At 37.9% G+C, this 18,427-nt stretch overlaps 1 protein-coding gene across 1 annotated transcript in view; it reads right to left on the minus strand.

Annotated features, from left to right (window-relative positions):
- TKT (transketolase) overlaps positions 1-10,521 on the minus strand; it is a 33,868-nt gene extending 23,347 nt beyond the window's left edge. The window contains exons 1-4 of the mRNA XM_081315905.1: positions 10,324-10,521; positions 4,420-4,537; positions 3,562-3,675; positions 1,750-1,847 (exon numbers count right to left, since the gene is read on the minus strand). Of these exons, the coding sequence (XP_081172031.1) occupies positions 1,750-1,847; positions 3,562-3,675; positions 4,420-4,537; positions 10,324-10,430 (437 nt within the window). The 5' untranslated portion in view covers positions 10,431-10,521. The remainder of the gene's footprint in view (positions 1-1,749; positions 1,848-3,561; positions 3,676-4,419; positions 4,538-10,323) is intronic.
- Positions 10,522-18,427: the final 7,906 nt, after the last annotated feature.

Genomic DNA, 18,427 nt, shown 5'->3' on the forward strand with positions numbered 1-18,427 from the left:
AAATAATAAAGATTATTAGGCCTGTTTGTAATGACTGAGCTTCACTTTCATGAAGAATGTTGTGCTGTGGACATAACAGGACTCTCTTGATCAAAGCTGTTACAAGATTGAACTTGACAAGGCAATTTATTATCCTCAAACCATGTGGGTCAGTCCTTTGGAAGAAGGTGGATTTTAGACTAGCCAAAGGATTTTCAGACTGAACAGTTTTGGTCAGCATGTGCCAAAGCTGCCCAGTCTGAAAGGCCATTGGAGGCTAGTGCCTTTGGTGGACCCTTCCCTCAGCATCCCAATCCGAAAGCCCTTTGGCCAATAGGGTTAACCCACAATCCCCTATATGACTGTTTTATTTCACTTTTAGAAGTAAGGAGACCATATCGCTTCTTAAATAACTTAAAACTTGCTCAATATGGTGGCAAAGCAAGTACCTTCTGGTGATCTGCACATTCCTACATATTGTGAGGACTACTAGTAGGTAGAGCAAAGATTTGACAGGTAATGTGAATTTGGCATTACTTAATACGGATATTGCCATTTCAAGTGTTGGTTGGAAGAATACTGAGCTTTTTTTCTGGCAAAATGTCTATACTAAACTGGTTGAAATTCAAAAGTCCTGTCTTTCTTGTCGATAAGGCATCATCAATTTTAATCTACCAGACAGCTGTTAAAGATTCAGGAGGTGTATAAAGTTAAATAGCTGGAAACCTCAAATTATCTTCTCACAGTGTTAGTATTTCATGAATTAAAACAAATTACAAATTATAGTTTGGGCACATGCATATTTTTTCAATTATTTTTATAAGGTTGTATTGCTTTTGCCAAGAGTTGTCATTCTGCCCAATCATAAATGCTGTACAAATTATATAAAGGTGTGGGTGTAACATGAATATACTAAAATGGCAGCAGAAATTAAAAATATTTGCATCCTAAGCTCAGTAAAGTTAAAGTCTTACTAAATGCTAGCTATTTTCAGCACTGTTTAGAAATAGCAAACAACGTTAAGCAGAAAAACATAAGACTATCACCAGTGAGATTATATTAAGAGTAGTCAATCTTTGTTCAAAGAAATGCCTTCAAGCTAGTTAAATGTACACTTTAAAATTACATCTTTTCCACTGTAAGATGTATTAATTTTCCAGTGCAGACATGCCTTTAGATATCCATTTTTAATGACATGTGAAGAACTTCATGCCAGTAATGATTTATTGCCAAATATTCCTTCCCTTGAGCAATCCAAGCATTGCATAATACAGTAACTCTATTATTTCTCTATACGCTCTTTTGTTCTACATTGTTGTTTCCTTAACATCGTTTGAACAAAAGTCCCATCATGCAAATTAAAGATTACGGCCTGCTTTTGCCTAAATAAAGCACATCTAGATGAAGACAAGAAAAACTATCACTGCAATCTGAAGCATTTCTATGTTCTGTAATCAAATTAAGAGCAAAGCCATTCCAGGATATAAGTTAAGAAGAACTAGTATATATTAATCATAGTTTGCAAATTCAAATAACAAGTAACAAGTGTTAATAGAAGATTTTGATGTTTGTTCATTGAACTGAAAAGGACTTGCATAGAGAGCTAAAAGGCTCATTCACCTTTCTATTATATAGAATGTTACCATTATCTGCAATCTTAGAAATAACTCTAAAAGAGGAAGTGGATTGTGAAAGGAAACATCACTATCAATCATAAGTAGAACATTCATTCAATTTCATGCAATTTAGGCAAGTGGGAAATAAAATTACCTGGCTTTATCGAAGTATTTCCCAGTATAAGCCATGCCGCAGGCAGCACCCAGTCCTTGGCCAAGTGATCCAGTAGCCACATCAGTGAAAGCTTGTTTCTAAAAAAAAAAGCAAGAAGGCAACAATACAACAAACAAAATCCTCAATTTACAAATAATAGGACTCTGATCCTTTCCCATGAATACCCAACGAATATTTATAATTTTATGCCAGTATTATATAATACATTAACAAAATATATTTATTAATACATATAATAAAAACAAGCCAGTTGCACTGGTCATATTACTATATTTTCATGAGTTAAGATTGTACCAAGAATAAAAATTAGAGGTATTCCAGGGAGAACCTAGTAATGATTTTGTCCAGCAACTTTGTTTTTGTTTTTTTTGCATGAGTTGGGGTGAGGGATAGGAGTAACCAGAGGAGTTAAGACAGATGAAAATAGCAGTGTTGTAATAGCAACACAAGCCTTATCTCTTTTCCATATGTATTGCAGTTTTGCATGCAAACCCAAAAGGGACAGAGCTTGTACTGCAATTTTGCAATGCTGTTTTGCAAGTGATGCTGGGTAAAGCAGAACAAAGTTGGGGCACATCTCCTTCTGTTTGTTCTTCTACAGGAATTCAGGCAATCCTCAACTTACAACCATTTGTTCAGTGACTTTTCAAAGATATGATAGCACTCAACAAACGGTGGTTTGGGCATTCTATGGAAGTCCAACCATCCCGGAGCCCTTTGTTCTTGTTCTTGTGATCTGAGTGTTAGGTATCTTGTCTGCACTTATGATCGGTTGCAGTGTGATTGTGTGATCATCATTTGCAACCATTCTTGCCAGTTTCCCCAGAAAGTCAATGGGGAAGCTGGTAGGGAAAGTTGCATATCACTGACATAAGTCTCCTCCATCTGCATACTCATGCCTTCTGCACTCCCACCACAGTGGCCACTCACTCACCTTTCCTGACCCTCAAAATACCTCATGCACAGCTCTTTGAACCCTCCCTAGTCTTGCCATACCTCCCTCACACCACCATTTACCTGCCAGTCAGCCTGGTACTTTCAGCTTCCTGCCAGCTTCCCTGCTGACTTTGGTTGTGGGAAGCTGGCCAGAGTTGCCTTGCCTAATGACTACGGGATCCAATTATCAATGGCAACTGGGACTGTAGAGATCGCCATTGCTAAGTGATGTGGTTTCACTTTACAACTGAATCATTTAGCTATGGAAATTTCAACCCCAACTGCCATTGCAAATCGTGGGCTATCTGTATCCTAAAGATCAAATTAGAGTTTTGAATCCAAGATACACAATCACAATATATGAGGGGAATAAAAGCATCAGGAATCATGAAATAGGACATCCATACCTGGACTGCAAAACCGTGCAGTGGTAACAGTGTAAAACCCTAACTCAGCCCAAATCCTAAATAAGTTTGACAATGGTTAAATTTGGCATTGCAGCAATTCACACAATTTGCCTATTGACTTTACAATGAAATGGATGTAAATGATGTCATTTGTTTCATGATGTCATTTATTATGTAACTTGCCACTAAATACTTTAACATATGTTTGTGAATAACAAGCACTTCCTTTCCTTAATTAATCAATTAAAATGAGTTTTGCAGTAGAATTTTTAGCTTGCTTTAATTCATTGAAAATTCCTTAATTTTCCTTATTTACTCAATCCACTTTTGCATTTGTGAGTTAATTTTTATTGGCTAAAATCACTTCACATGTTGCATAAAAGGTTCTGTAAAAAAATCACTGAAGCTTCAGTTTAAAAGGAGACTCTGTGTTTTCTAAAACACTTACGGGGACAGGATGTCCTTCCAAAATGGAATCAATTTTTCTCAGTTTCAGCAACTCTGGTTCCTGAAGGAAGCCCGCCTCAGCCCAAACAGCGTACAAGATTGGTGCTGCATGACCCTACAAGAAAAAAACAAAAGTCTAGGATTTACGAAGAATCTTAGGAAGAACATAGAACCATGAAGCAACAGTATCACAGTAACAATTAGAATAATCTGCAAAACAATATACAAAAAACAACACATGACACAATTCCTGTCCAGTTTGGCTAGTTTAGAAGACAGAAAAATTGAAAAAGGCAATGTAAAATAATAACAGAAGGGCAGTGGTTTGATAGAAAATAAGCCCAGTCGTTCTAAAAATTATAGTGAAATACATCTCAGAAATGGGAAAGAAAAACAATAGAAAACTCACCTAGAATTAGTGAACAATAAAAGAAATTAACAGTGGAGGAAACATCTACAACTGCAAAGATGGCCAACTCAAAAGAAGCTAAGGAGAGGACAATGGCCATAACAATTATTTGTTTTATTTATGTACAGAATCCCAGATAACTCTTAATATATAATCCATGAAACTTTCTGATTTGCTTATTCATTTCTCTCCAACAGGATTAAGACTGTTCCTAATTTTTTCAGCCACAATGAATTGCCAAAGAGTGTAAAGATCACTCAGTCTATCTAAACCAGATTAAATGATGGCTACTTTTTCTGCATTTAAATCAATGTCCTAACAGGTCAGTAAAGATTTGTTGTCAGAAATCCAGAAGTCAGTGCAGAATTTTTTTTCATGTTTTTATAACATTATATAAAAATTCTGCAGAAAAACAAAATGGAAAATACTGCCTAAAAAGCTCTTTCTTACCTTGGAGAGAATAAATCGGTCATTGCTGGCATGTCTGGGGTCCTGTGGTTTGTACCTCATAGTGTGAAAAAACAGCACAGACATAATTTCGGCAGCACTGCAACATGATGTGGGGTGGCTGGAAGTCAAAATACGTGAAATTTTACAACAGCAGTTTCTTGTCAAGTAACATTCCGTAACTCAAATATCAGCATGCCCATTTTCTAATCTTCTACCGGAAAATATGTCACATCATGTATGTAATAGTGCTATCTTAAGTGAATGCAGATTCTTATCTAAAATGGATATTTAAATATTACCTTCACTAACAGGATAGACAGTAGCACCTTTCTTTTTGTTACTACCATCAGAATCAGCAACTGCTGTGTTAATGAAGTCTACCTAATAAACAGTTGAACCTACTTTACTTAAAACAGGGTTATTGTGGTGGGAAAATATGAGGAGGAAGGAGTATTCTTTCTGTTCGCTACTTATAAGGTAATAAAGAAAGGATAAAAATCAAATAAGTAAAGTAAATAAATAAGTGAATAAATACATGCATCCTGCTTTCTATAATATTTTATAGAAAACATATTTAACAATAAACATTTATATATACAATGTTTTCTGTACTATTTTTAGCGAGGGGAAATCCTCTTCTCCTAACAAGAACACAACAATCCCTAACTATATATACATATTTTACAGTAATAGATACCTATGCATGCCCACTTTTTCATTTAAAAACTATGTAATTTTCCAGTTTATTTCCAAGAAAAAAAATGGTAAAAGAGGCATGCAAAAAATATCCTCAGTATGAATATGTTCTCTCACTTTCTAAACACTATCTTCATTTTAAACAATACTACCATTTGCATATGTATTGCTCTACGTTTATAATTTTCTTTTGGGTGTACCCCATAAATGTCTCCAGTCGTTGCAAAACGACCAAAACTAATGCCTTTCCTTATCATCTTTCACTTGGACTACCTCAAGTTCAATTTACACAGGGGAGCCCCTGAAGGTGATTTGGAAACTGCAGCTGACCCCAAAATGCAGTGGCCCACATGCTGACTGGAAAGAAACAGAATAAATACAGCGAACACCAATTTTGCAGAAGCTGCATTAGTTGCCAGTTGGCTTCTGTGTTCAATTCACGAACTATTTTCTTTTTTAATATGAAGCCTTTTATGGCTTGGATCCTCATTATCTTCAGAACTGTCTTCTACAGGTAAAATCTATCTCTCCAAAACCTTCTGCCTATTAAGGCATGCTTCACGTTACAGATTTGTTTCCCTATATAATAAGCAATACATTTTTGTAATGATTCAGTGTAACTTCAGATAAGCTAGTGGACTTAACCATTACTCTGTACTACCTTAGTAAAATACCCTATTTATAGAATAACTATATTGCATAATTTGATTCCTTTCACTTGTTAGCATTTTAACACTGCAATATTTTAACTCATGTTAAATAAGACACAATATCAATATAACTCTGTAAAATATGTTTGTGGTTATTGTATCAATTTTATATTGTATTTTAAGTAATCCTCTTAGAAGCACCACACATGCTACTAATTTTTGAAACACATGCAAACACTTTTAAAACACATCAAGTAAATAAAGATTAGTGTCCATCCCTTGGTAAGTAATTGCACAACAGAAATTCAATTTAAGACAGAAATCATCACAAATTAGTATGTGTATTTATACATGGCAGTTAATAAATAATCCTTACATGCTTGCTTAATACCCATTTCTTAAATCTTATAAATATTATACTTAACCATCTCTCTAAAGAACTGCTGCTTTGGGGAAAAGATTTTAACAAACCTATTGGTGAACAAGTAGAAGGAAAAAACACAGATTAAAAGAGTTTACAAAAAAATCAGACAACAGACAATATCCAAGACCAGAATTGACTTTTAAAAACTAATATATTTATTATGGCATAGTCCATTTTTTCACCATTGTAAGTAATGTACCTCTGGTTATTTATATTTAGATTAATATTTTTTTTAATTTACATTGGTAGAAGACCTATTGTTGACACTTTAAATGAATTTAAAATTAATAAAAATATTGAACACTAGTTAATTTACTCCTTAGGAAACGTTTGTTTATAGTTCTGATCACTAGAAATGCAAATGCCAATAAGTGCAATGGATTGAAATATCAGTTTAGAATTTGATTGCAGGAAAACTGAGGTTACAAAAAAAAGACTTGCAATTTCTATTATTTTGTGCTAGGTTTTTCAAATGAATTGAAGTATTTCAAATCTATGTCTCAGAATAAATGGATTTTATTTCAGACTCCACCCATCATTGGAATCTAGTTTATAAGTATTACCTAAGCTTTGAAATTTAATAAATCATAAGTTCTTGTGAAAACTATGATTTATGTATTTATATATGAAACATAATTTTTTTAAATAGGTTTTTTTTTCCAAATTATCTTATAAAAGTTTTCCTTTAAAGTAAATCATTTTTTTTACTGTCTGAAATAACAAGTCATTCAAAGATCAAATTCTGTTAGTTCTAGGACACCAGAACTGTTTGCATTAACACAAAAGCACTTTCAACACATCCAAATCAAACAGTGCTGCATACTAAAATTCCTGTTTAACACGCACAGTTGACTAAGCAGAAATCCACTAGAGGCAGGGGAAATTATGCTAAGAGAAAAATAGCCAAAGGAAATGAAAAATAACCTGAAAGCATACATAACGTTTATATGAGCTTCTATTTATCATACAAGTATACATCATAAACTTGATTATGATGCACACCTCCAATAAGCAACAAGTATGCATCATTTCATACACAAAGGAAGCAACAATTGAGACTGACTGTGATGCCACACCAATAAGGGCCTGACAAAAACACCGAGGCTCTGTTAAAGCCTTATCCATGCTTTTTCCCATTAAAGTAGGCGCTGCTAGCCACACTGGATTCCCTGAAACTCCCATATTTGTATAGCTAGGGAATTTTTTAACCTTTCTCCCTTCAGTCCAGCTATATCATACAAAAACTACAAGCCTGTCACACAGCCCATTAACAATTGTGGAAATCTAGCTGTAGAAAATAAAATGGATACTATTTTGATACACCTATTGCAACAACACATCAACAGTATGAAATACAGTACAACTTCCTCCAAAAGAGCACCACAATCCTGCTTCACAATGAGGAAGCAATTTCCTGTTTCTTCATTTTTCCACTAACTTCTCACAAGTTAAGTAATAACCTTCTGTAAAAGAAATGGGCCAGTATCCAATACTATATTTAATGCAGCATGCACATTTGTGACAGAAAGAATGAAGAGGTAACAATCCATCCCTTTGCAGCTATTTCTTATCAAGCGTAAACAGATTAGAACTTAAACTCAATCCTGCCAAGACTGAGTGGCTATGCATACTGGCATCTCGGACTAACCAGCCTATTCCATCTTTAATGATAAGGGGTGAGGTGTTGCCCCCCGTCAATAGGGCACGCAACTTGGGCGTCCTCCTGGATTCGCGGCTCAGTTTTGAAGACCATATAGGAGCCGTGACCAGGGGGGCCTTTGCCCAGGTTCGCCTGGTGCGCCAGTTGCGGCCCTACCTGGACCGAGATGCCCTACGCACAGTCACTCATGCGCTCGTGACCTCCCGATTGGACTACTGCAACGCTCTCTACATGGGGCTGCCCTTGAGGACCACCCGGAGGCTTCAGCTGGCGCAAAATGCAGCCGCGCGGGTTGTGATGGGGGTTTCCCGATACTCCCACATAACACCTCTGCTCCGCGAGCTGCATTGGCTTCCGGTTGCCCTCCGGGTGAGATTCAAGGTGCTGGTGATGACCTATAAGGCCCTAAATGGCTTGGGTCCGGGATATCTGAGGGAACACCTGCTGCCGGCATCAAGTTCCCTTCGTCCTGTGCGCTCCCACAGGGAGGGCCTTCTCAGGGTACCGCCGGTAAAAGATTGCCAGCGGACAATACCCAGGGGGAGGGCCTTCTCTGTGGGTGCACCAGCCCTTTGGAACCAGCTGCCTGTAGAGCTTAGGACTGCCCCTGACCTCCGTTCATTCCGCCGGGATCTGAAGACCTGGCTTTTTGAGCTTTCTGGCCTGGACTGAGGGTATTAATTGGGGTTTTAATTGGTTTTTAATTAGGATTTTTATATTCAAGGTTTAATATAATCATTTTAATTGTTTTAAATTTTGTAATTGTGGTACTGTTTCTTTTAAAAAAACCTTGTGAACCACCCTGAGTCCTACGGGAGAAGGGCGGTATATAAGTCTAATAAACTAAACTAAACTAAACTGTTTATTTATTCTTATTTGTAAAATACATTTCCTACTTTTCCACACAAAAAATAAGCACATAACAAAAACTCTAAAACAGAATAAGATTTTCATTTTAAAACAGTAATATTTATACAGAACTTGCTAACCATTGCTAGGAGTCACTAGGAGTTTATGAAAATACTTAAAGACAGAATCCTCAAAGCCTGTCAAGCAGTTTGCAACTTTTACCTAACCCCAATCAAGGCAAAGGGTTTTTTTGAGCTTCTTTCTCATGCCTTTTTTTTGTAAGAGTTGTACAAGTTCTACATTCCCCTGACATTCTACCACACAAGCAAACACAAATAAAATAATCGATAAATGAGATGTTTTATCTGCAACTCCAGTTTATACCTTTCTCATCTGCTTTTATGATCAAATAATGACCTACTGCAGCAAATGACAGTTGAAACTGACCGTATAAGGTTCTCAAACAACATTTCTTCATTGCAGGTATTATGAAACATAAGCAACACTTAGTCTATTTCAACACTATATTTCAAAATACAATTTTACCCCACAGGCAGCCTTGAAACTTTTGTGCAACCCAAGCGCTCCTAAATTAATATCTTATTTTGTCCACTTCCTTTTAAGAAATAGTGACAAGTGTAAAACTAGTCACTGTAACTTGGTCATGCTGCAAGGTGATACATTTCTTGGGAGAAATACCCCACTTAAAAAAATGACCATATTGTCAGATTATAATCCAGAGATTTATTTATTTATTTATTTATTTATTTATTTATTTTTATTTATTTATTTTAATTCCATTTATATCCCGCCCTTCTCCGAAGACTCAGGGCGGCTTACAAGATATTCATTTTAAGGGCAAAAGCACACCTGAACCAACTAAGGTTTTTGCATTAATATTTAACCATTTCTGGGTTAGCTCTAAAGTTCCATTGCGGCAGAGGAATTCCAACAATGGCAACATTTCTTTCACACATCAGCACTCAGCAATTTAGATACAAGGAGGAAAGGAAGGTTTTGCAAAAGTGTGAGACAAATGTACATAACGGCACTTATTTGGTCAGAGAAAAAAAACCTTAATGGTTACTGTTTTCAGAATTTGGATTTGTCTGATCTGCTAGGAATGGGATTGGTGGAAAGGAAGGAAGGAAAACAGCCACTTTGCTTTGAACATCATTGACCCCGGGATGATGTCACGGAATTTCTGGCTAGGCAACGGGGCAGAGTGGTACTCCGGTGAGGACCTGGAGGATGATCGAAAGGTAAAATAGGCTTTCTTCACCACCATCTTTTTCTCCCGCCCGCCTCTTCCTGTAATCTGAACGGCGCTCCCAATTCTCACGTTCTCGTGCAAGAGCTGGGCAAGCCTCCTCTCCACAGCACGTGGGAAGAGAGGGAGAGGGAGAGGGAGAGGGAGAGGGAGAGAGGGAGAGAGAGGGAGAGAGAGAGAGAGAGGGAGAGAGAGAGAGAGAGAGAGAGACTGGAGGGCACCCGACGCCTATAGGGTTTCCCCGCTGTGCCAGATCCCTTGCATCCGCGATGTCAGGCCTCCTTGAAGGCGCGTGCCTCGCACCACTCCTGCGCTTTGCAGCCCGCCTTCTCCCTCCGAGCCCCCTTTGGCTCACCCGGAGCCGGCCGCCGAGGTGGCCTTGATGGAGTTGATGCGAAGGCGATTAGCCGTGTCCTTCAGGGCCAGCAGCGTCTGCTGATCGGGCTTATGGTAATCCTCCATGGAGAAACAGGAACGCGACGGGCAGCGAGCTCGGCTGACAGACCGCAGCTGGAGAGGCAGACTGGCGAAGGGAAGGCGGAGCCGCTCAGCCAAGTCCTGCCAAGGCAGCAGGCGGGGCCAAAGAGAGCGGCTGCCTCTTGGATGGGCAGGGCCTGCCTGGCGGGAAAGCGGGACGCGGAGCGAGCGCGGTCTCGCTTCCGGGAGGGGGGGGTGCGTGCGTGGCGCGAGGTCTTGCGGCCGGGTCTCCAATGCCGACGGCGCGAGCGCGGAAGGACTCGCTCTGTGCTTTTTTTTTTCCTCTGCTTCCCAAATGCTTCTTCCTTTCTCTTCTGGTGGGGCGCTTTTTTTTTTTTGGAGGAGGGGGTAATTTTTAAACCCGCGAGGACCCAAGACACGCTTGGCTTTTGATTCTACGAATTAGGGAGCAGCAACGTCTTGCTTCTCGCCGCAGACTGATGCAGCGCGCGTTTATTTGTAGCTTTCATTGCTTACGGCAGGGGTCTTCAAACTTGGCCCTTTTATGACTTGTGGACTTCAACTCCCAGAATTCCTCAGCCAGCGAAGCTGGCTGAGGAATTCTGGGAGTTGAAGTCCACAAGTCATAAAAGGGCCAAGTTTGAATTCAACCCCTGGCTTACGGTGATCTTGGCTTAGGCAGGCAGATGCGTTTTGTGGATACAGCTTGGCGCTTGCTGTACTGCTTTGCCTAGATTTAAATACATGTTTCAACGGGTAATTATGTAATCTACTATTTCCTTGTATAGCAGGTGAAAGTTGCGCCTCTGACCCTTCCTACTGATTGCTCAGATTGTTGCCATTTTTTTTTTCCCCTGGAAGAATCTTGGGAAGTGTAGTTCTCGGAAGTGCCCGGCTTGTGCAAACGTTTCAAAGACTGAGATGCTGCTGCTGCTTGATTCTTGATTCCCTTTCTCTAACCACGCAAACGATCATACTGATTAAAAAAACTCCCATGCTCAGCTTTATGTAGCCACGTAAAAACAATCCACACGCCGTGGACTTCCTTGCCCAATTTGATGCAGCAAGAATAAACCACCAACCAGTTGAGGCAGCTCCCGGGACTGGGTGTTTAGATTTGTTTTGAGATTTGATGACGTACCCAATCACCCTTATTTATAGACTTTTTTATTTTTGTGTGGAAAGGATATTCATTTTTAAAAAATATTCAGCATTTTTTCCATATATAATTCAAGGTAGTGAATGCACCGATGCTCCTATTTTCCCCACAACAACTGTGTGAGATGAGTTGCCTTGAGAGAGTAATTGACTAGTCCAAAGTCACCCACCTGGTTTTTCATGCATAAGGTTGACTAGAACTCAGTCTCATGGTCTGTAGGCCAGCACTTTAGCTATTTTGTCCCTTAGGTAAAGGTAAAGGTTCCCCCGCACATGTGTGCTAGTCGTTTCCGACTCTAGGGGCCGGTGCTCATCTCCGTTTCATAGCCGAAGAGCCAGCGCTTGTCCGAGGACATCTCCGTGGTCATGTGGCCGGCATGACTAGACGCCAAAGGCGCACGGAACGCTGTTACCTTCCCACCGTAGTGGTCCCTATTTTTCTACTTGCATTTTTACGTGCTTTCGAACTGCTAGGTTGGCAGAAGCTGGGACGAGTAACAGGCGCTCACTCTGCTACGCGGCACTCGGGATTCGACCCGCCAAACTGCCGACCTTCCGATCGACAAGCTCAGCGTCCTAACCCACTGAGCCACCGCGTCCCTTAAAACCCAACAAAAAAAATGCTTGGGGTTTTATCAATCCTGTAGCTTGCTGGCTCAAAGGGAAAACAAATCCAGTGTTTTATCAAAGAGCAGCTGTAATGCTAAGTCTGTCACAGGCCTCTATAAGTGCAAAAAAAGCTGTAACCGTTTTTGTGGGAGAGAAGAATTTGCAAGTACTGTACAGCGTGAACAACAGTTAAAGAAAAAGAATAGCCTCCACCCATGTTTGCTCATGGCCATTTTGGGAGTTCTTGACTTGTCCTATGAAATATGGTACAACCCTTGCCTTAACATGCTAAAGGTTGTTTGTCCCTACTTCAAAGACTTAAGTATTTATTTTAACAAACCTGTGACACAAGGTTTAGTTTGGTAGACTTGCCAACCTCGTGATCTGCTCCCCCCAGCAATCCCATACTATAATTTTGAAATATAGGAAATTAATAAGCTTAAAGTTTGGAATTAGGATGCTTAAAAAATGGAAATAAATCTACCATGTTTGGATCTGTCATTTCCTATTTTATATTAAGAAGCTGATTCATGTTCCTAAATAGAGAATTGAGAACTCTGGAGAGTTTTGTAATCATATTTACTGAGAATAAAGTTTCTATTTCCATAAAGGTGAAGGTAAAGGTTCCCCCGCACATGCGTGCTAGTCGTTTCCAACTCTAGGGGCCGGTGCTCATCTCCGTTTCAAAGCCGAAGAGCCAGCGCTTGTCCGAGGACATCTCCGTGGTCATGTGGCCGGCATGACTAGACACCAAAGGCGCACGGAACGCTGTTACCTTCCCACCGTGGTGGTCCCTATTTTTCTACTTGCATTTTACGTGCTTTCGAACTGCTAGGTTGGCAGAAGTTCTTTTTCCATACTCCTACACATTTGCCTTTCTTAATTTTTATCGTTTATTCTGTTATGTTCTCTAAAACTTTTAATCAAACATATATAAAGAATTGAGAAGTCTGCATAAGTATCAATGGGTAAGCTGTAGTAATTAATGTGGATTGACAAAATTCCTACTTTGCCCTCAGAATGAAACCCTCCCCCCCGTTTCTTCTTCTAACAGTAATTATACCCTCAATATTTGTTTCTGCCAGCTCTAAATAGGTTTTTACAGTTTTATCATTTTATCAGATGCAATTCATTATATAATCATGGTGGAAAAGTTGCCTTTCCAATAGAACACTTGGCTGATGCAAGGAGTGGTCTTCCTACAGAGGTTGCTTAATGGCATTTTGGAAGCAACTTGGGAAAAGGATCTTTCTGAGAGATCATAAGAATGGCAGCTATTTGCAAAATGGTGAATGTCAGCAGTTGCCGGAAAAAAAAAGCAAATGGAGCAATTTATACCTCCCACACTTGTCTGAAGGGGGAGGAAGCCAAAGACCGCTGGGATCTGGCAGGGCAGGAAGCAGCAGAATGGGACAACTTGCTGCAGCCATCTCGCTACAGGCAATTCACTACGGGACAACTCACCACAGCCCACTCACCATGGGACAATTTAACAATTCAATTATTTAAAATAAGTAAACTATTTTAATTTTTGTCACCACATTTCATTCTGTCCCTTTTTCATCCTTTAACGATTCTATTCCATTTCTCTGATATCAGTGTAACTCTTGTCCTGCAACGAGTTGGCTGCAGCAAATTGCCGCAGACCCGGAAGCAGGCCCAAGGGCCCTGGGGCTGCAGCAACTTTGCTTGCTTTGGTGGGCTGGGTGGGTGGGTGAGATGTGGGAAAGGCAGGTGAATGAGGAAGTAGCATCATCTCTGCAGTCAGTTGCAAGGGCGGGTAAACTTTTGTGCCAATTTTTTTATGCAGTGACATCTTTGTGTCTATATGCTGCAAGTCGTAACTTACAGGCAACAGCCACTTCATTCAGCACTGTTGGAATTTCAAATGGTTGTTGAATGCCTGGTTGTTAAGTTCCAGGATTAACTGAAAATCTAGGAAGTATAGGAAATTACAGGAGGCATTTTAATTAGCTTTCTGTTTTGAGGGTAGAAGAATGCTGTTGGATACAATCCATCATGAAATCACAATGGTTCATTTATTAGCATTGGCATTTCACTCACAAGCCTATATCCTTTGTCAGTGTTGCTTTTGTCGTTTTAATGCAAAAGGAAGGAAAATAACATGCTCACAGTTCAGGTCTTCTTAATTCTCATGAGGAGTAATTGTAGTGATATGGATAATGACCTATGAATAAAACCTAGCATAGCTCAGCACATTAAATATAATGAAGTTATATTTTTGACCAACACATTTTATCAGATAATCAAAATTAATATCCTTTTATGTCAAACGCCATAAAAGATACTAAAATGATACTAAAAAAAGGAGGGGGTTAAAAATGCTTTGTTCAGATTCCAGATTGTTCTGTTTATAAAGCCAATTGATAGATTTCAATATGTTGCCTGCCTAAGCTTTTTCTCACAAAGTTGAACTATGACCAAGAAAGTTTCAGACAAATTGAAACTTTTGTCTTGAGTTTTTATTACAAAAATATATTTGAAAACATACAAAATTTCCACTGAAAATGTTCATTTTAAAACATTTATGCAATAACTTAATATTTGCCAACATAATATGATGGCACAAATTACATACCCATATACTGAACTGTTGATGCATTGTGATGACAATTTAAAAATTGCTTGAAAACCAGTAGGCACAATTCAGTCTATCCTAGAAGCATCAACAGATCAAAGATTCCACATGTATTCCAACAAGCTATCTCACCAATAACTGTGCACAGAGTCATAAACAAGTTATATTACAGTCAAGGAGATTGGGAAGAGAATACTATGTACACAAGTATTTCTTCCTTAATGGCCTTTAGTGTTTTCTATTATGTCCACAGACCTAGGAAACTGAGGTCATATGTTTATTGCAATTCTTCAGTGCTGCACCACTTGGATATTATGCCCAATAATCTCCAAACGTTATTAAGATAATAAAGACTGAAGCTACTCAAACTCACAATAAGCATGGAGTGCAAACTAAAGCAGTAAACCCACATTTTGAATATTGTATGGATTTTAAACAAAGACATACTATTGGTACAAAAGTAAAACTACAAGGGGAAGATTATTGCAATTTTTCCCCACTGAAGGTGAAGATATTGCATCTTAACATTTTAGCAAATATGTCAAAAACTGAGGTGAAATATATATGTATATATATTGCACACTTTCCTCTTTAAGATATGCTAAAACAGCAACTAAATAGCCAAGAAGAGATTGCTAGGGGTTTTTTTGTGGAGGGGTGGTGGTTTTTTTTGGTTTCTTGTTATTTGTGCCAAACACTTGACATTAAATACTTTTACTGAAAGTCCCTTAATAATTATACCCTTGCTAACACATAATATTAGAACATTCTGGAAATGCAATAGACCCAAGCAAACAAACATAGGAAAAATTAAAATTTAATCAGTTTGAAATATAAGTTCCATTTCAAGACTGAAAATACAAATTGCTTTTCTGTGTCACATTGTGCCTTAGGCCTTTGCAAAATATTTAGATGCTGTAAAGTGTGTCACAAATGTATAGCTATTAGGCACAATTCAAAGACAATATCTTTACCTACAAAACAACAATCAGATCTTCAATAAGCTGCATATTTGAAAGCCACTTTAGACAAATATTAAACTTTTTTAGAAGTTGCATATAGGCAGTGTAAAAATACATGCTTAGATAGTGTATATTCATTTTAGAATATAGTCTAAAATATGAGCTACTTTCAAGATATTTTGCCAGGAGAAAAAATTAAAATTAATAGCCTAAATTGGTTATTTAAGCATTTGTTATCGATGCATGCAGAGAACAATAAGAGAGATTATAAAGTGAAACTCTGACTAAAAATTTAGTTAATCAGGCTAAAGCTGTCCAGTGATTTCACATTTTGTAAACATCTGTGATTTTACTCTGCAGTTTAGTTTGTCAAAGCAATTCTTAAAAAGCATTTCATCACATAACCACAAACAATAAGAGCACTAGTGTGGTAACAGTGAATGCTGCTAACAGTGCTTTGTATTACATAATACACCCATTCTAGCTTAAGCCTGCTACGTATTGCAATGTTGTAACATAAACGTGCATAGGACTCAGCATCAATAAAAAATGTTAAAAATCACGTAAGTTTTCATACTACCTTCTAATAAAAGACATTCTCTGGAGAATAGAGAATTATTTTGTGATCCTTATATATGTCCTAAAGATTGAGAATTGCTATAAACTAACTTTTGCGCTGCTTTTCAAGACAAAATAGCAAATGAGAATAAAAAAAAGTTTTATTGGAGCAAACATACCTAGATATATCTTTGCTGTTTAATGCAATATTCTTTTTCTTATTAATTCTTGGAGACCAAGGAACGTAAAGTACATTCTACGTCAAGGAAACCTTTTCTATATATCTTTAATATAATACTTGCATTCACTGTTATCATACTTCATATGCTTAATCACTGCAAGTCTCACATTTATGGCTGTTTTTTTCTACAATAATTCATGACTGTGTATTTCTTTCCTGTCAATAAACAAAACATGGTAACAAAATTCAGTTTTAATAGTCTGACAATAGCCTGTAATTATATATGGAAGAATGCTGTACTAAGCAAACTTGTTGGTATACGTATATGGGTGTGCTACAACAGATCCAGTGTACAAGCAGAGAGCTCTCTGGTTTTCTATAAAAAGTCTACGAAGCCTGAAAAGATACTTTTGAGTTTCACTATTAAAGCCTGTCAAATATGTGTCACTATGCACATATTTCCCTGAATTTTATACATATAACCGATATAAAATACTTTGTTATTAGAAACACTTTCAAAGGCTGAAGAGGTTCTTTCAGAAGGCAGTTTGCTAAACATAAAAACTTCTACCTAAAATCACTCAAAATCTAAGTATACATATTGATTGGTTAAAAAAAATCAACACACTGTTTATATCAAAAACACTGATTTGTGATGAAGTCAGAATAATCAAAACTTCAATGATGAATTAGAAATATCAACTGGATAATGATGCCATCTCTTCATTATCACACACTTTGAGAGCTACCAGTAAAATTTACTCCAGAACTTTGTTACAGATTCTCTTGAAACAATGGGGCTTATATAGTAGGCTATACTCCCCCCCCAGCCCTACCTTTTTTTAATGGCTTCACAGAAATATACCATAATATACAGAGCGAAGACTATGCTCTTCCTCCATTTCAACCATGCTTTGAAAAATAAGCAGTGCAACTTGAATGGCTAAACTAACTGACTACAAAATTACGTTTCACAATATAAAACAAAGACATAATTTTAAAAATGCTATCCTTTACATCGCTATTGCTTGAGTAAATTGAGTATATGTCATCATTTAAGTATTGCTAGCTACTGTAACATGCTAGAACGAAATAAATAGAAATCACAAAAGACCAATAGCAGCATATAAAACAGATCAGATTCTGACTTATTTTGGGAAGAAGTTTGATCTTGACAGCAGTATATAATGCAAGTTTAGGGAGAGTTCTTAATACTATTCCAAACAGTAACTGAACAACAGCTTATCTAGAAACACTTCAACCTTTCTACAGGAAAATCTAAACCAAAATGGGCATTTGACCTGGATAGGAGAAAAAAATGATATTCCACTGAAATAATTTTTAAAAATGTGTGTGTGTGTATATATGTGTGTGTGTGTGTGTGTGTGTAATTTTTTGGGATTGCTAACAAAGAATTAAAGGGAGACTAATATAGCTATTTCAAATTTATTTGTTCTCATCAGTCAGCCACACCCTTCTGAGATTCGAACCTGGGCTGATTGCACATTAGGCAGTTGTTTTAACCTCTAGGCCTTGCCTCTTTCCTCCCTGATGCAGCTGACAAAGTGAGAAAGAGCCTGTGGCCTAGAGGTTAAAACAACTGCCTAATGTGCAATCAGCCCAGGTTCGAATCTCAGAAGGGTGTGGCTGACTGATGAGAACAAATGTTTGAAATAGCTATATTAGTCTCCCTTTAATTCTTTGTTAGCAATCCAAAAAAATTACGCAAATAATGAGTGTCGCAGTTGCGACTACTGCCTGTGGACGGCCTGAGTTTGGGCTGATACAGGCAAAAAGATATGGCCCGTATTTGGGCCGGCAAGGTGTTCAAAATAGTATGTATGTATGTATGTATGTATGTATGTATGTATGTATGTATGTATGTTAAGAATTTGTCAAGGCTTTTTGAATGCACCTTGCTAATTAACTCTTTCTTTCCTGCTTTGGCCTGACT

Source organism: Vipera berus (genome assembly GCF_964194415.1).
Source record: "Vipera berus genome assembly, chromosome: 2".
Lineage (NCBI taxonomy): Eukaryota > Metazoa > Chordata > Lepidosauria > Squamata > Viperidae > Vipera > Vipera berus.